This window comes from Zalophus californianus, chromosome 6 (assembly GCF_009762305.2).
Source record: "Zalophus californianus isolate mZalCal1 chromosome 6, mZalCal1.pri.v2, whole genome shotgun sequence".
Lineage (NCBI taxonomy): Eukaryota > Metazoa > Chordata > Mammalia > Carnivora > Otariidae > Zalophus > Zalophus californianus.
In genome coordinates this window covers 115,282,557-115,301,041 of record NC_045600.1, presented here as the reverse complement: position 1 = coordinate 115,301,041, position 18,485 = coordinate 115,282,557, and the positions used below count along the sequence as shown (strand labels likewise).

At 56.9% G+C, this 18,485-nt stretch overlaps 1 protein-coding gene across 7 annotated transcripts in view; it reads left to right on the top strand.

Annotated features, from left to right (window-relative positions):
• PSTPIP1 (proline-serine-threonine phosphatase interacting protein 1) overlaps positions 1 to 18,485 on the top strand; it is a 53,268-nt gene that overhangs the window by 13,948 nt on the left and 20,835 nt on the right. For 5 of the 7 annotated variants that reach the window (XM_027569392.1, XM_027569394.1, XM_027569389.1 and 2 more), the window contains exons 2-8: positions 3,765 to 3,865; positions 4,232 to 4,306; positions 12,357 to 12,391; positions 12,614 to 12,720; positions 15,023 to 15,085; positions 15,704 to 15,802; positions 16,576 to 16,621. In XM_027569392.1, coding sequence (XP_027425193.1) covers positions 3,765 to 3,865; positions 4,232 to 4,306; positions 12,357 to 12,391; positions 12,614 to 12,720; positions 15,023 to 15,085; positions 15,704 to 15,802; positions 16,576 to 16,621 — 526 coding nt within the window. Of the gene's footprint in view, positions 1 to 1,374; positions 1,527 to 3,764; positions 3,866 to 4,231; positions 4,307 to 12,356; positions 12,392 to 12,613; positions 12,721 to 15,022; positions 15,086 to 15,703; positions 15,803 to 16,575; positions 16,622 to 18,485 lie in introns of those variants that run through there. The other 2 variants (XM_027569393.1, XM_027569395.1) reach the window with 2 other exon arrangements.

The following is an 18,485-nucleotide window of genomic DNA, read 5'->3' as shown; positions in this document are numbered from 1 at the left end:
TGCTTCCCAGTGTGCACATCTGAGGAGCCAGCATGGTCCCTCTCCAGGGAAGAGTTCCTCTGACCCAGCCTGGGCACAGAGCTGGTCTCTGTGAATCCATGGTAACTGGATGATAGCCCAAAATACAGCTTTGATCTAAGCTGGAAAAAATTTGAGTAATCATTTTCAAACATAATTTTTTAAAATTATTTTTTGATGTTTCAAAATAAAAAACAGTGCTGGTTATCTCTTGAATCACTGATGTAGGTATGTGGGCTGGGGGACAGGCAGACCTGGGCTCATAGCCCAGATTCTGACCTTTACCACTTGAGAGATCTTGTGTAGTCACTTCCCCCCTTTGGGTCTCCTCGTCCCTGCCCTTAGGTCTGTGGGTGAGAGGCATTTTTAATAAGAAAACTGCTGTGATGGGGCACCTGGGGGGCTCAGTTGGTTAAGCGTCTGCCTTTGGCACAGGTGTGCGCGCCTCCTGGAAGTCGCTCTCAAGGCCCACCTGATCTCAGGGTCCTGGGATCGAGCTCTGCATCGGGCTCCCCAGATGGCAAGGAGTTTGCTTCTCCCTCTCCCTCTGCCCCACCCCCGTTGTGTGCCCTCTCTCTCTCTCTCAAATAAATAAATAAATAAAATCTTAAAAAAAAAAGGAAACTGCTGTGATGTTCCCAGTGTGTGGCCAGTAGACCCCATAATTTCACTAAGATCAAGGCCATGGGTGGGTTTCAGGCAACAGAGGCTGTGGGTAGACAGGGGAGGGGTGAGGCCCTGCCTGGTAGCTTCTGCATTGTGGAAATATGAGTCAGTAAAGGAGGGGGACTGGCAGCGAGTGCTTTGGCACTTAGAGGGTGGAGCTGGGTGGGTGCTGGGAAGGAAGGTCAGGGTCCCCTAACCTGCCCCCCAGCAGGGGTGATATGCGGGCTGGGCCTTGGACTGTGAACTTACAGAACTGATTGATTATTTTTATTTTATTTTTTTTAAGATTTTTTTTTTTTATTCATGAGAGACAGAGAGAGAGAGAGAGAGAGAGAGGCAGAGGGAGAAGCAGGCTCCCAAGGAGCAGGGAGCCCGATGCGGGACTCGATCCCAGGACTCTGGGACCATGACCTGAGCCGAAGGCAGAAGCTTAACCATCTGAGCCACCCAGGCGCCCAGAACTGATTGATTATTTAATTGAATGATTGGATCATTTATTTCCTGAACAGCAGCCTGAACAGACTCTGCCCAGCTCTGGGTAATGAGTCAGAACCCATTCCCTGGAGGAGGAGGTGGTGGGGTAGGGGGAAGAGGAGGGTGCAGGCTGGAGGAGGGGTGCAGCGCTGGGAGGGAGCAGCCCCCAGGGAGCCAGGCACTTCCTCAGAACAGTCTCATGGCTTGTGACCATGGCTCACTTGGCCACAGTGGTTGCTGACGCCACTGCGGCTCTGAGCAAAGACTGAACACCATTCTTGAGCCTGCGGCACTTTGGGATCTTGAGCTCCTGGGGACACAGCCTGCAGGGCCCCTCGCTACCTTCTGCCTCCTACAGAATGGCCAACGTAGGTTTGGTTTTGCTTGTCTTTCCAGTCTGGGCGTCTCAGTAAGGATGGAGGGGCTCCCCTGGAGAGCTGGGGCCAGGTGGGGGCCTAGGAGGGGAGAGCAGAGCTGCAGGGGTGGGCTACGCCAGCTCTCCCAGAGGCTCCAGGGAGCAGTGACAGGTCCCCTGCAAGCCCACATGCTTGTCCTGCCTCTGCCCGTGTTTCCTGAAGTAGGTCCTTCCTTTCTCTGTGCCTCAGCTTCCCTGAAGACTGAGGGGCACTGGACAAGATGCTTCCTAGTTTGCTGGTCTGTGAAACTGGGCCCTGAACGCTGGTGTCCAGCTCAGGGTGCCTCCCTTGTGGGCAGAGGGCAGGAGGCTGAGGCTCCGGATTCGTCTCCCATCCCAGCTGTCACGACCTTCTGCCAGGGGGCTTTGGAGGGAGGGCTGGGGCTGAGAGGCGGAAAGCCCTGGTCTGCTGGCTGGTTAGTGGGCGAATGGCTGCTCACAAAAGCCACAGAAATGCAAGCCTGGCCCAACCACACCAGCCCAGACGTAGGGGCTGATGCCTGACCCCAGACAGGCTGGCAGGGGTTCTGGGGACGACTTCCTTCTGCTGGGGCCTTGAATAGCCAGCCAGGGCCCACACACACTGCTTGACACCCTGTGGGCAGCTGAGCCTGGGCCTCAGGAATTTCTTGGGATGCTTATGGAGGAGGGAATAAGCTTGGAGTCCTAGGAATCCTGTAGGGCCTGGAGATTTCACTATTTTGAGTTTGCTGAGGGAGGGCTGGGTCTGGTACAGGGCCAGGTGAGGCCATTTGTGGAATCTCTGCCCTTCCTACCATGTCTGATTCTACTTAGACCTTGAAGAACAACACCTTCTCTCCTAGAACCTGGCTCAAATGCCTCTTCCTGTGGGAAGCTCTCCTGGATTTAGACTCCTCTCCTGCCTTTCCCTACATACCCATACACAGCATTTGAGGAGAAGCATGGGATGGGGAAAGGTGCACCACCAGCTCTTGACCCTAAGATGGGCTTGACTTGCCTCCCCCAAGTTGTGGCCCCACTGATTCACTGAGGTCTGAGATGGGGTTGTGGTATGTGTCCTCAGGAAAGCAGGGACCCTTTCTCCAGTCTCCGAGGCTTTGCGGGGTCCATGGGGTTGGAAAAGAAGACAGACTAGGTGCTGAATCTCAGGGCTCGCCTGGCCCAGCATCCCGGGGGGTGGGGGCTGGGGGTCCTTCCACAGGCATGGGTGCGGGTGCCAGGCTTGGGTCAGAGATGCAGGAAGGCCCTGCTGTCAGCATCATGTTTCACCACTTTCTCCATCTCCCTCCCATGCCAGTTAGCCCTGTGTGCAGCCTGGCCCCAACATCCCCTCCCTAGCCCCGGGGGAGACCCTAGGAGGCCCTCCGTCCCCCAGCTCCAGCACCAGCAGCTCAGAATCCCTTCCAGGGCTGAGAAGGGAGAATGCCGTTGGCCAGGAGCGCCAGGATGGACTGAGCAAGTGGCAGGCAGCAGAGGGGCTTGTGTCCGGGAGACTGCTCCCAAATAGCCCTTTCCCCACTGTCCTGCTTAATGGCTGGCCCTAGGGTGCTGGGCATGTGCCAGGGATCCTAGGCGTGTGTTAGGGTGTGCGCGCCTCCTGGAAGTCGCTCTCAAGGCCCACCTGACCCGGTGGGGGCAAGAGGGTCACCTGAGCCCACACACAGAGTGTAGCACAGCAGCTGACACACAGCTGTCAATCAAGAAACACCACTTGGTGCTGTTGTTGCAGGAGGCCATGTGGTGTTGAGGTGGAGAGCATGGACTCGAGCCAGACAGCCTGGGTTCAAGGCCGGTCCTGCGCAGCCAAGCCTCCCCCTCCCTGTGCCTTACTTTGCTCTCTTGGACGATGAAGATAATAGGGTTATTGGGACCATGACAGGAGCAAGCCGAGCTGGGCACCCTGTAAGGCTGTCATCACTGGGCCTTGGAGGTGGCCCTTCCTACGGCCACCTTGTGCTGGAGTTGATGCGTCCTGGACTGGGTGCTCTCATGGTGCATAGGGCTCCCACACCTGGCGCGTCCACAGACGGGGGCCCCACTGAGTGCCTGTGTGAAGCCGGCTCCTGAAGCCCGAGAGCCTGTCCCTGAGTGGGGCCTGGAGGCAGACAGGCAGGTCAGGCGCCAGCGGCTGGAGAGAGACTTTCCCTGGAGGTGGCAGTGGGGTCCTTGCCCCACCCACCCTCACGCGCCCCTCTGTCCCGTGTTCCAGTGCAGGGACTTCACGGCCCACACAGGCTATGAGGTGCTGCTGCAGAGGCTGCTGGACGGCAGGAAGATGTGCAAGGACGTGGAGGAGCTGCTGAGGCAGAGGTGAGCCAGACCCGGGAGGGCGCCAGGAGGGGGAGTGGGCTGTGGAAGCAGCAGGACCCCCCACTCAGCCAAGCTGCTGTTGGGATACCCCCTGCTCTGAAGATTCAGGAGGGTGACTTCCCTGCTTTTCCCAGCCAGGGCCTCCCCACAGTGGGACAAGAATCTGATGTCCCCTCAAATGTGCAGGTATTTGGCCAACATTTATTTCAAAGAAGGGTTGGGGGCTTAATTTTCTCAAGGAGGAGGCTGCAGGGCCTGCTGGCCCCCAGAGGCTGAGTGGGTGGACCCTCAGTTTGCAGCACAGACATCCAAGGGGCCTGCAGCCAGCGGAAGTGGGGACACAGGGCCCGCACTTTGTTCCTGCAGGGCCCAAGCAGAGGAGCGCTATGGCAAGGAGCTGGTGCAGATCGCCCGGAAGGCAGGTGGCCAGACAGAGATCAAGTAAGAGGTCCCATGCCCTGGGCTCCCTCCTCCTTCATCAGATGCTTTCTGGGCCTGTCAACAGGGTTTAGGACTTCCTGGCATGGGGTGGAGCGGGGAGGGCCAGGAAGGGTCTGGATGGCTGCAGGGTGGAGATTCCTGGAGGAAAACTCTCTTGGGGACGGGGCATTCTGGGTGAGGTCAGGTTCTGGGGGGGGGGAGGGGGAGGAAACCCTGCTGTCTGAGCGCCAAGAAGGCTCTGGGCAGGGGACAGAGGACATCTGTCCTCAGGTGTCTGTAGCACGGCCAGCAGCACCTGGGCAGCCTCTGCCCACGTCCTGAGAGCCAGGTGACAGGCCCACCCCTGGTGGCCCACTCCCCGTGCAGCCTTGGCTTAGCCTGGGCCTCAAGGAGAGAGGTGTGACCAGGGACAGCGGAGGGAGGGGCCATGCCCGGGCTCCGGTGCCATGTCCTTACCCATCAGCTGCGTGATCATCAGCTGGGTCAGGCTGCTCCCTGACGTTCTCCCTGCCTCCATTTCCTCGACAGAGAGCGGAACGATAACACAACCTTCCTCAAAGGGTTGACTGAGTCCAGAGGCTCAGCTCAGGCCTGGCTTGGAGGGGAGGCAATGGGGGTCATTGCTGCTGTGAAGCAGGGGTCTTCTGCAGCCCTGAGGCCTGGTTCCCTGTGTGTAGACTCGGGGGTGGGGCAGCAGACAGGGAGAGCATGACGATGTGAGGGCAGCTGAAGAACTTTCTAACAGTGGCATAGAGGGGCTGCCTTGGGAAGGCGTGGACTCTGCCCCCCCTCTCCCCTGGGCCAGGACCTCCTACCCAGGAGCCCCTACCTGTGGAGCCTGCAGCTGCCATAGCAACCCTGAGCTAACCCTAAGAAGGTCAAGAAGTGGTGTGGGCCAGGGCAGATTCATGCTCAAGGCCCAAAGGTCTGTGCCTGGGCCCAGAAAGCATGAACACAGCCCTGGAAGTAAGAATGCATGAGCTCCAGTCCCCGCCTGGCCTTTGTGAACCGTGTGAGTGGGGACAGGTTGAGTCGAGTTCTCATCTGCCCACTCCAGTGGGCTGTGGTACAGATAAACAGGGCGGGGCTGGGGTTGGATGCAGGCTTGATGCAGAGGAGGGCTCAGGACGTGGTAAGGAATGAATGAAAGTCTGATGGAACCCTTCTCTGTCTTCCCTGGGGAAGAGGGATTGAGGGAGTATGACCCAGGAGGCATCCCTGCCTGCCTGTTGGCCACCCAAGCCAGATGGAAAATGAGAACCTTCCCAGAAAGAGAGGTGACCTCCTGGCGGGGGTGGGGGGGGAGAGGGTGCTCCAGGCCGGGCCATGACAGGAACCCGGGCTGGAGGCAAGCTGTGTGAGGCACACTTACACTCAGAATCCTGTGAGTCACTAGGCACTTAAATAGGGAAGGAGAAGCCACTGGCAGAGAGAACATAGTGGAAGGGGATCCTGGTGGGCAGCGGGGAAGGCGGGGATGGACACAGCATCTTGCCCCACTGCAGGACTAGAAAGTGGCCGGGGCAATGCTATGGGCGGTCCTGATCCCCTGCATGGCTACAAGAGGCCAAGGGGGGCAAGGTCTGCCCTGCCTCCTATACTGAGTGACCGTGGGGTGGTCACTGCCCCTCTGAGTCCTGGGCTGGGCTGTGAAAGGGAGAGTCGCCCCCAGGAGGTGCTCTGGCATCACCATGCCAAGCACAGAGCACCAGGCCAGGGCAATGCTCAATAAACAGTGGGGTTCTTTCCAGTCTTACAGGCACCTGTGTATGTCAGATAAACTGGGCTTGCCCTACTTAGTTTAGGGCTGAGAAGTCTGACCGGGCAACCTAGACCATTTCCTTCAAGGCCCAGCCACTCCCCGGCCCAGAAAGCCGGAGGCCAGTGTCACTGGAAGGACAGCCCTTGTCCAAGGTGGAGCATCAGGGGTAGAGCCCCAGGCCACAGCAAGGAGTAGAGACAGGGTCCGCCTTTCTGCCTACCAAGGAGGAGTCGGAGCCCAGATCGGGAGTGCCAGGCCCATGGCTCAGCCCACCCAGCATGGGGGCCCCACGGCCCAGACGCAGGTTGCCAGAGCAGACAGGGAATGGTGGGTGAGAACCCACTGTCAGGCTGGGGTGGTCAGAGCAGGGTGGCCCGGAGAGGGCGCCTCCTGGGAGAGATGGAGAGGGAGGGGAGATGCCTTCCTGCCGGAGGACTTGCTGGAGGTGGGCAAAGGCAGGGCACATTCAGAGCCAGTGGGCAAGAGGGGCAGGAGTCGAACTCATCCCGGTTCGCCTGCTCTCTGCCTTAGGGTCATGCCCCATGCAGCTTGCAGGTCGGCTGACTGCACACACTAGGCGCTCAGTAAGTGGAACTGTTGAGCCATTCGGCATATGTACTAAGATTAGTGAGACCATGCAGTCATTCCTTTCCTTAACGGTGGGCCAAGCATCAATCATCCGTTCATTTATTTAGCCAGCATTTATGGAGTGCCTATGATGAGCCTGCCATGCCCTAGGCTGAGTCAGGAGGATTCAAAAATTTAAAAAATAACATAAAATGAATGGCCCCACCATCCCAAAGCTAGACTCTAGCACATCGTGGGGAACCTCCCTAATCCTTTGCATCAGAACCCCTCCCTCTAGGGCCTTCTCCTGCCCCACCTCCTCCAGGAAATCCTCCCAAACACTCACCCTTGTGTGACTGTTGGGGTTTTGGATTGGACCAGGTCACCCTGTCCCAGTTCCAACCTAGAGGGCTCCCTGTGGGAAGAGTAAAGGGTGGCCATGGCAGCACAGGTCACTTCCTCATTGTCATGGAGACTTGGAGGTATGCTGGGGTTGGCCCCTGGGAATGCGCTGGCTATTCAGTGTGGGGCTGGCCACGCATCCTCCAGGGCCCATTGCCCGGTGGGGTGAAGCCCCCAGCACCCCCCCATGGCCAACCCCCTCCTAGGTCGCATGAGATGCTTATTCTTAGCTCCTCTGAGGGCAAGCACAGGCTAGACAGAAGCAAATGGGGAGGACAAAGCTGAGGAGTTAAGTGACCTCAGAAGAGGCCCAGTGACAGCAGGAAGGCAGAGTGGGCCGGCCTGCCCGGCCTCTGCTGCCTGAAGATGCAGCATTTCTGCATGATCTTCTGACCTCAGACCAGCCAGAAACCTCGCTCAAGCCTGGAGGCTCAGCCATATATATTGAAGGGAGGTTACTCCCGTCTTCAAATCATTTCCAACATTCGCCTCCTCCACACGCTGCCTCAGCGAACTCCCGCTGGGCTGTGGAATGGAGAATGCACATATGAGACCTGGTCCCTGAACTAGGGGAACCCCACAAGCCCTTTCAATGCACTTTAAAGACCTCATCACACAGGCGAAGGGCTTATCGATACGGTTTAAACTGCACATCCAGCTTGGCAGAAAGTTCACCCCGACTCTCCCTTCCAGCCTCCGGGCCTTTGCTCTGGTTGTTGCTCCCATTTCCCTCCTGCCCGGGCCTACCCATCCTGTCTTGCTCACATTGCCCCAGGTAGGGTGCTGGGGTGCTACAGGGTTCTGGAAATGGAAGGAAATCAAGGCTGGCAGGGCTGGGGCCAACTTCCAGTGAGCCCCCAGGTGGTTACTGCGATTCAGGACACCTCCTCAAGGCATGTGGGTTTGAATCCCCGCCTCACCTGCACTTGTCACAACCTAAAATATTGTGGTTTTCCTGTCAGAGGGGATTTTTTTTTTTTCCCCATGATCTCTCTTCTGAGCTCAGAGAATGAAGACATGCTAAGGATGTTAGAGGGAGCCAGGCAGGCCCTATTCCCATCAGGGGCCCTCTGACACCAGGGCCGTCAGGCCCCGCCCCCAGCCTCCAGCACTGAGGCAAGAAGAGCCTGCTCCTGTCACCTGGGAGGCTGGAGCCTCCTGGCCAGCCGGAGGGCAGGGGTAACGAGGCCCAAGCAGGGACGTGACATGGTGGGGAGAATATGGAAGGAGGTGTTTACACTCGAAATTTTGACTGTGTTTGAGCAGGGCATTTCAGGCTGCATGTCCTGAGAGCCAAGTCAGAAAGGGCAATGGGATGAGTCACACATAAGGACATTGGTGGTGGATAACAGAAGGTAGAGGCCTGCATGAGGCCCCGTCCCTGCCATGCGACACAGACAAAATAGAAGAGAAGCTTGAGCAAGTCCTGACAGCAAGAGGGAGGAACCAGGAAAGAGAAAAGCTATGAGACGCCATCTCTTCTGGGTTGAATGGAGCAGAGAAAGACTTCATATGCTCTGCAAATCCTCAAGATCAGAGTTTAAGGCCATTCTCCAGGGGTGAGTCTTGGCTAACCTACAGTGGGCTGCCTGTGGTTCCAGGAAAAGTGAAGCCCCCCTTCCCCCACACAACCAAGGTTGCCTTCTTGAAAGTCTGGGGCCAAGAAAGAGAGGTGGAGTCCTGGGCCCTGGTCACTTCCTCATTGTTGTGTAAGTGGAGTTCTGGTGGCTGGGCAGGAAGGACTGCAGCCCCGAGGTGAGCAGTGGGGGGGGGGGGGGACCTGGAGTGGTCACAGCCTACAGTCCTGCCCTCCACGCCCTACCCCAGGTGGAAGGAGCACCTCCACCCATGCAGCCCCAATGGGCAGCAAGCCAATGGGAGCCCAAGGTGAGCATGGGCTTTGTCACCATCAGGACTGACCAGGGTGGGAACAGAGACTGCATGTCACATGGCAGTGCTGTGGACTCAGGCAGGGGCTCCCAGCATCCCAGGGTGGGGTAGGGAGAAGGACCAGCTGTCCCAGGAGGCTGTGGTTCCTAACAGGCACCCCAGGCTGGGAGGGAGGGCCTGAGTCCATGGGCCAAGGAGGGTGCGGCAGGGTAGGTTTGGGATTGAGAAAGGCTTTGGTATTTATCAAGTGTTGATGCTGGGGGGCCGGAGCTGATGATCTGGGGCTAGGGTGGTAGCAGTGAGCGGCAGACAGAGAGGAGACTGAGGAGGTGAAAGAGAAGGCAGCGCAGGGGGAGGCGAGGGCTGAGGCAAGGACAACTCTGGGTTTCTGGTGCACGCAGCCAGGCACAGGTCCTCTTTGCTGAGATGGAAATGGGCTGAGAAGGGAGGTTTGTGGGGGGAGCTGAGTCCAGTTTTGGACACTCTGCATTTGAGGTGTTTGTGAGCTGTGAGATCTAAAAAGAGGTGAAGACCAGGCCGTGGATGTGCAGGCCCTGAGCTCTGGGGTGGGATGTGGTCATGAAGGACTTGGGGCCTGAGGGGGTGCGGGTGAGGCTGGCCGTGGGGGAGAGGGGTCCCACTGAGCCTGGAGGGGCTCTCACCATGAATGGAGAGACTGAGGCAGGACATAAGTGTGTGAGTAAGCAGAGGGGTTGGAGGGAGAGCCACTGGAAGGCGTCAGTTCTGTCACAGAAGAGTCCTGGCCCCTCATGCCCAGGGCAGGCGGGGTCACCCTGGCAATCCCCCCTCTCCTTCCTCTGGTGAGAAGCAGGGGGTTGGCCCTGCGTCTCCCCCACCGTGTGGCCACGGACCAGTTTCTTCACCTCCCTGATGCTCGTTTTTCTCACCTGTAAAATGGGGATCACGATGGGACCCTCCTGGCAGAGCTGCGAGAATCGAGAGAATTAAAGCATTTCGGCCAGCCATTCTCACATTCGAGCAGACGTCAGCAGGCTGCGGAGGCCTGTTAGAGCGCAGAGCGGTGGGCCGCACCCGCGAGTTCCGGCTTCAGGAGGACTGGGGCCAAGCCTCGGGGTCTGCTTTTCCAACAGGCTCGCAGGCGGCGGTCATGCTGCTGGTCTTCCGACCACACTTCGAGATCTAGTTAGTTTAGGGCCCGGGTCGGCCACGGGCCAGACCCCCGCAGTTCTCTCCTAGGCCTGGATCCCTGTGGGTGCTACCAGGTTGCTGATTTTGGTTGACCTCAGTTTCCCTAACTGTCCAATGAGAAGAGGGAGGCCCCTGGAAAGCCTGCCTTGCAAGGCTTGCGGGGAGACCACAGCCGGAGGGCAGGAGCCCAGGGCTGTCCCCGGCGGACGTCAAGAGGACATATGGCCACCAGGGGGCGGGCGCGCTGCTCGGCGGAGGGGAGCGGAGGGGAGCGGAGGGGAGCGCGGGGCCTGACAGGGGGCGGCGGAGCGTGCGGCCAGCGACCCGGTGCCTGCCTGCTGTCTCTGTGTGATCCCAGCACTCCCCGCCACGCTCTGGCCTCAGTTTCTCTTTCTGCCTCGATTGACTGCACCACCTCAGGCCTCCTGTTGCAGAGAGAGCCACAAGCCAAGCCTCCTTGGTTAAGGGGCCACCAACGCAGGCAGAGAATGTTACCCCAAAATACCGCCCTAGGGCCAGTCTGCAACCTCTGCGCTCCGTCTCTGGGTGCACTTGGAGACTTCACACCCATGGGCCCTCGCTGGGGCACGATGGGCCCAGGCTCCCCTCACACAGCTGCTGGTGAACACAAGTCTGACTGCTCCATATGCCCGCTCAGGCTATGGGGAGGTGAGAAGGGGTCCGACCTATGGAGCCCCACAGAGAACCTCAAGGGAACCCCCACCTGAATGCAAAACCTGGGGGGTTTCTGATAAGAGGGGGCACCCAGTAAGCTCTCAGGTGGGGCACCTTGGAGGTACAGCTCAGGTCAGGTTCAGGGACCTGGGGGACCCCCTGGGGGGGGGCCAGGACAGGGGTGTGTAGATGTGACTCGGGGGAGGGTTGTGCGACAACAACCAGGTCCTGACGGAGGTACTTTAGACATATTAATTAATTTATTCCTCACAACCATCCTGTTTGTGTTATTATCCTCATTTTACCGAAGGGGTAACCAAGGCACAGAGAGTAAGTCCCTTGCCCGAGGTGAACATAGGCTGTCCGGCTCCAGGGTCGGCTCCGACGCATGTGCGAGTGCAGAGCAGGCGCCCCCGCCCAGGTCCTGTTGCTTCCCCAGGCTGGGATTTCCAGTCACTCTCCTGCTCCACCGGAATCGGGAGCCCACCCCACCGAGAGGCCCCTGTCCCCAAGACCCAGTGACCTGGAGAGAGGCATTTGCCCCTGTTGCTCGTGTTTCTGACCCAAGGGGATGTTTGCCTCATGGCACCCCGTTACCTATCAGGAGACAGGACTGGGTCCTGGGTGGGCTCTGACACCCTTGCTCAGGCACCAACTCCATCTGTGGTTCTGGGGGGCAGTCCCCACAGTAGGGCTGCTGGATAAGCTGTAGGAGGCCCAGTTACATTCAAATTTCAGATAAACGACAAATACTTTTTTTTAAGATGTATGTTCCATATATTACATTATATTCAAAAACTATTTGTTGTTTATCTGAAATTCAAACGTAACTGGGAGCCCTGTATTTTTATGTGCTGTCTGGCAACCCCACCCTTGGGCATCGTCCCCCAGTGGCCCCCTTCCCTTCCTGCTCTCCATGGCACCCACATCTCTACCCCAGAATGGCTACACTGCTGCCTCCTGACTCCTCCTGAGGGGTTCTCTCGGGCACCCCAAGCTCGGTGCACCCTATTGTATACCCCCTCTTGGGTCATGTACTCTCTCCTGGGTCCCCTCTCGGAAATGTCACCACTGTCTGCCCAGCCGCCCCAGCCAGGGACAGGGAAGCCTCTCGGTGTCCTCACCCGCACATCCCCTTCTTCCTGCCCTAAGGCCCCACCTCTCTCTCCTCTTGTACCCCTGCCCCGCTTGCCTCTCCCACCCAGCTTCTTCCAAACACCCTCCAGGCCACTTGCCTAAAGCCAGGTCGGAACCCTGTGCTCTCCTGCTTCAACTCGTCCCGACGGGAGAGGACTGGGTGGGAGAGGGACCCCAGTGAGGGAGGGAGAGCCCTGAAAACATGCAGAAGCCAGGAGCACTCTGCCACCACCGGGAGGTGTGATGGCTTTATCACCTCCGAAGAGGACCTCTGCCTGCCAGAAAACCCAGCTTGGTTCTGAGGGCGTGGTCACTGTCTGGGTCTAGATCAGTGTGTGTGAGTGACCTAGAGCCTTTCCACAAATGAAAAGTCCCTGGGGTGGGGGTGGGGGGAATTCCGGGCCTGCTGTGCACTCTTCTCCCAACCCTGGCCTTTCTGTTTTGCAGCTCCCTGAGGGCCTCCTTTGACTCCCTGAAGCAGCGTAAGTCCTGATTGTCCCCAACCCCAGGCTGCAGGGTGACAGGACCTTCTGGGAACAGCCATGTCCCCATAGAAGGAAGCAGATAGGTTCTGGCGGGGAGGGGGGTGCTCAGGCTGCACACAGGGCTCTGAAGCTGGCGGAGGGTCTGGGAGGTGCGGGGCTGGTCCAGGCACGGGTGTGGGGGGGTGGTTGGGGCTCCACGCCTCTGTGCTCTGCCCCCAGAAATGGAGAATGTGGGCAGCTCCCACATCCAGCTGGCCCTGGCCTTGCGCGAGGAGCTGCGGAGCCTCGAGGAGTTCCGGGAAAGACAGAAGGAGCAGAGGAAGAAGGTGAGGTGGGTGCGGGGGCATGGGCCCTCCACACGGAGCCCGTGGAGGGTGGGAGACAGCACTCCAGGCTTGGGGGTGAGAGTGACTCGATGTCGAGGGGATGGGTGTGGGCAGGGACGGGCCACTGGAACCTGGGCCCGGTGTGCAGGCCTGAGAGCCCCACTAGGGGTCTTACCCTGAGCCGTCTCATGCCAGGAAGAGGGAAAGGCATAGGTCTTTTTGATTACCTTCCTACAACAGACTGTGGAGGCTCACTGACAGCTTGGGGGTATCCAAAGGCGGCAACCTGATTTGGGGAGTCGCCAGAAACTGGTCCTCAGCCCAAGGGTCAGGGCTGTTTGTCCAGGAGCAAGGCAGACTTGGTGGCCAGCCGTAGTAGCCGCTCTGCGGGGCTGCCCAGGCTGAGAGGGGCAGACAGAGCCTGCCGGTGGCGGTGGGGCGCTGTGGGCTTACCTCAGCAGCCCAAGGTACTTGTCACCTGTGGGTAGGGCGTGGCTGTCCCTAGATGGAGAGACTACATGGAAAGGAAGTAAAGTCGCCATCATGGGAGGTATGCAAGCAGAGTCTGGAAGCTACAGGGGTGGGGTGGGGAGTGGGTTTAGTGACCTCAGTGTCCCAGGGCCCCCTCCCAGGCCTGAGACTCTGTCTGGCTGAGCACGTGGCTGCTAGGAAGGCAGGTGGGGACATGTGCTCAGCCACTCAAGGCTTTGTGATGAGGGTGGCACCCTGGACAGGATGGGAGAGGCCGGCACACAGAAACACTTCACACTTGGAGATGAAGGATCATTGCAGACTCCAAAAAATTGAAAAAGGGAAAAGTCCACCCAACTGAGGGGTGAAGGGAAAGGCTTGCCAGCTCACAGCTGGGTCCAGGCTGGGCCTGGATGTCCTGAGCAAGCTCTTCTTGTTGTGCCTCAGTTTCCCTCTTGCAGGCCACTTCCCAAGCTTTGGGGACCCAGCCGTGGACCAGGCCCCCCTCAGTCTTCTCAGACAGGGCTCTGGCTCTGATGAGTGGCTCTGACCACAGAAATCTAGCATGGCTGCCCGCCCTATCTGCCCAGCCATCCCCCTAGGGGCTCGGGCTTTCAGGATTCTAAATTTGGGTCCCTGAGCAGACAGCTGGTCTCCAAAGCCAGCCCCGGAGGCCAGCTCTGCCTCGAGGTGCTGGAGCAGGTGACCTCTCTGAGCTGGGACTTGCCTGCAGGGTGCAGAGCACCCGCCGAGACAGCGAGGCCCCAGACTGGCTATTTTGAGTTCTCCTGTGGCCAGAGGGGCTGTTGTGTCTGCAAGAGCTGTTTGAGCCAGAGAGATGCCTTCCCCAGAGCAGCCAGGGCCCCCACAAGTGGAGAACTGTGATGTAGTTTGCAGGCACACAGTCTGGGCTCGTGTGTATACACGTGTACATATGGACACGTGTGTGTGTGTGTGTGAGAGAGAGGGGAAGGGGGGCAGGGGAGCCTGGCACATGTGTGTGCCTGCCTGGGAGCAGGTGTGTGTGTCTCAATGTGTGTGTGCCTGCACCTCTGTGACCCGCTGGCTTGCCTGACATCTCCCCGCCGGCACGGGCCCCACTGAGACCCCAAGCCCAGCCAGCTCCGGTGCTCTCTACACCCCAACCTCTGTCCAAGCTGCATTTCATTCTCTCTGCCTGAACAAGAAGCCTGTGAGGTGAGGTAGGGGTGCAGTGACCCTGTGTGCTCACAAGCAGCGAAAGTTGGGTGTGTGTGTGTATTCCCCTGTGTGAGCAGGCCCATGGCTGTGCATAAGGACATGGGAGAGTGTGCTTGTGTGTACTTATGAGTGGTGTCTGTGGGCACTCTGTGAGTGTGCACATGAAGGCCTGGGTGTGCAAGTGTGAGCAGTGGGAACAATGGGGGCCTGTGTGTGTGTCATGTGAACCTCGCATGCATGTGTGTGCCAGAGTGTGTACACAGTGTGTGACAGGTGTGAGAAGGTACAGAGGCTATGAGTGAGGGCTGTGTGTGTGTGTGTGTGTGTGTGTGTGTGTGTGTGTGTGTGTGTGTGTAGCATGCAGGGTGGGTAGTCCGGGGATAGAGACCAAGTCATGGCTGGAGTCTGAGGCAAAAAGATATGATGGGCACATCCTGTCCTGGGCTCTAGTGTTCTGTCCTGAGCAGAGATTGTGAAAGAGCAAGGCATGGGAGAGGGAAGACATATTATCACTGCCCCCTTCAGAGCCAGGAGGGGATGCTGTGCCTCATCCCAGGGACACCAGTCCTCTTGGCCTAGGGAGCGTCCTGAGGCCACAGTCCCCCTGCTCAGAGCCTTGTGTCCCCTACAGTACGAGGCCGTCATGGACCGTGTCCAGAAGACCAAGCTATCTCTCTACAAGAAGGCCATGGATGTGAGTGTGAGGGTCACAGGCCTGGAGGACACATGGTGTGGACCCCAGGAGCCCTGGGCTGGGCCCCTGGGGCAGGGCCAGCCTCCGACCACCCATCCAACAACACACACCATGGCCTATTGGGTGCTCGGGGCTGCATGGGGAACCAAGGGCCCATGTGGATAGGCCCAGGCCCTGCCCTTGGGGAGCTCCTGACTGATGAGCAGGCGGGCAGTCCCAGACAGTGGCCCACACGATGATCCATGCTGTCAGCTGGGGACTTGGGGTGGAGGGAGAAGGGACCCCTGAGCTGTCTCCCCTAGCGAGAAGGAGAAAAGGGGTTCTGCAAGGGGACAGCATGTGCAGAGGCCAGCATGGCATTTTCAGGGACCTGCTGGTGGTTTGATGTGACCATGTCTCTAAAGAGGATGCGGCCATGGGCAGGGCCACACTGTGCCCAGGGGGGCAGGGCCTGGGGACAAAACTCCTCTCTCCATCTCCCTTCTGGACTCCCAGACCCCTATCCCTCGTCAGGAGGCCCCCACTCCTCCCACAGCCCCCCGACAGGGAGAAGGGAGGCTGGGTTCAGGGAGCCTCACCCTGGGCGCCGCCCCCAGTCCCGCTTCTCCATTCCCCCAGTCCAAGAAGTCATATGAGCAGAAGTGCCGTGATGCCGATGATGCTGAGCAGGCCTTCGAGCGCATTAGCACCAATGGCCCCCAGAAGCAGGTGGAGAAGGTGCGTGGGGCCGCTGAGGCCATATGGTGTCACCCAGGGCTGGAGCAGGGCAGGGAGGGAAGGAGGGGGTGCCACAGACACCCCTAGAAAGGTCTGCATCGGGGACATCTGCTCACTCCTCTCTGAACCCCCATCTCCCCATCTGTGAAAGGGGTTTCCTAGAATCTCAGGGCATGGACAGGCAGGACCAGCTAACTCTCACATGACCCTTGGAGAGGGGCTCGGGAGACCCATGTCACAGAGAGGAAACAGGCCCAGAGACGGTGAGTTAATTGTCCAAGGTCTCAGAGCCAGGAAGCAATGGAGAAAGGATGCACATCCAGGTCATCCAGAGCCCGGGGTCTTGACTGCTCTGGCCTCTGGGGTGAGGGTGAACAGGGGCCCAAGGGCAACCTAGGGGCAGCAAGTCGAAAGCAGAGCCCAAGTACCAACCAGCGGGGTCAGCGGTGGCCAGGTGGAGCAGCGGGACCTGGCCGCATCCACATTTCTCCCTCAGGTCTTCACATCCAGTTGTCATACGTGTGTGCATGGGCTGCACGCTTCTGTTTTTATTTATTTATATTTATTTTTATTGGACCCTTTTTGACTGTGGTCCTCTGTGGGGCGAGGCTGGAGTAAATGGTGGAAGGTGCCCACAGTTGGCTCCTGAGTGTCCTCTTGGGTGGCTCAGGGAGGGTGGGACAGAAGCACTTCAGAGTGCTTCCTCCCCCTGGGGAGGCTGGGACCCTGAGGGCTGGGGCCAGCTCAGCGCGGCTTTCCCTCTGTCTCCTCAGAGCCAGAACAAGGCCAAGCAGTGCAAGGACTCAGCCATGGAGGCAGGTACATGGCCCTGCCCGCTTCCTCTGACCTGGGATGGTGGCCAGACAGGCCTGGCCCCCGCACCCCTGCACACTCTCCTCACCCTGGGGACACACACGGACACATGACTCTACAGAGGCACATGCTCACCACTCCCACATAATCATGCAAGTAAAATAAAAACATACGTGTTCTTGGTGCTTTGCATGTTTCAACCACTCTGCATAACAATCCTATGAGGTGGCTGCTATGACTATCCCCCTTTTAAATCTTTAATTGAAGTATAGTTGACATACGATACTATATTAATTTCAGGTGTACAACATAGTGAATCGACAATTATAAGCATTATGCAATGCTCACCAAGATATATGTGGTTACCACCTGTCACCGCACAGTGTTATTACAATATTATTGACTCTATTCCCTATGCTGTACTTTTCATCCCTGTGACTCATGTATTTTATAAATGGAAGTTTATTCACCTATTTTGTGCATCTTCCCACCCCCTTGCCTTCTGGCAACCAGTTTGTTCTCTATTTTTATGATTCTGTTTCTGTTTTTTGTTGTTGTTTCATTTTTTAGATTTCACACATAAAGTGGAATCATATGGCATTTCTCTTTCTCTGTCTGATTTATTTCACTTGGCATCATACCCTCTAGGTTCATCCATGTTGTCAAGAATGGCAAGATTTCTTTCCTTTTTATGGCTGAATAATATTCCATTGTATATATATACCACTTCTTCTTTACCCATTCATCAGTCGGTGGACACTCAGGCTGCTTCCATATCTTGCCTATTGTAAATAATGCTGCAATAAGCATAGGTGTGCATGTATCGTTTCCAATTACTGTTTTCATTTTCTTCAGGTAAATAGCCAGAAGTGGAATTACTGGATTGTATAATAGTTCTGTTTGTAATTTTTTGAGGAGGCTCCATACTATTTCCCATAGTAGCTGTACCAGCTTGCATTCCCACCAACAGTGCAAGAGGGTTCCCCTTTCTCCACATCCTCGGCAACACTGGTTGTTTCCTGTCTTTTTGATCCTAGCCATTTTGACTGGTATAAGGTGATATCTCACTGGTTTCGATTTGCATTTTCCTGATGTTGAGTGATACTGCGCATCTTTTCACGTGTCTATTTGTCATCTGTACGTCATTTTTGGAAAAATGCCTATTCAGGTCTTCTGCCCACTTTTTAATCAGATTGGGTTTTTTTTTTAAGATTTATTTATTTATTTTAGAGAGGGAGAGAGAATGCATGGTGGAGGGCAGAGGGAGATGGAGAGAGAAACTCAGGCAGACTCCATGCCAAGCTCAGAGTCCAACACGGGGCTCGATCCCACAACCCCGAGATCATGACCGGAGCCAAAAACAAGAGTCAGACACTTAACTGACTGCACCACCCAGGTGCCCCCGGGTTGTATTTTTTTTAATGTTGAGTTGTATGAATTCTTTCTATATTTTGAATATTATCCCCTTATCTTCTCCCATTCAGTTGGTTGTCTTTTCATTTTGTGGATGGTTTCCTTTGCTGTGCAAAAGCTTTTTAGTTTGATGTAGTTCCAATTGTTTATTTTTGCTTTTGTTTCCTTCACTGAAGAAACAGATGCAGAAAATTATTGCTAAGGCTGACATCCAAGAGTTTACTGCCCAGGTTTTCTTTTAGGACTTTTAGGGTTTCGGTCTCACATTTAGGTCTTCAATCCATTTTGGTTTATTTTTGTGTGTGGTATAAGGAAGTGGTCCAGTTTCATTCTTTTGCATGCAGCTCTCCAGTTTTCCAAGTGGCATTTATTGAAGAGACTGTCTTTTCCCCATTGTATATTCTTGCCTCCTTTGTCATAGATTAATTGACGATATCAGCATGGGTTTATTTCTGAG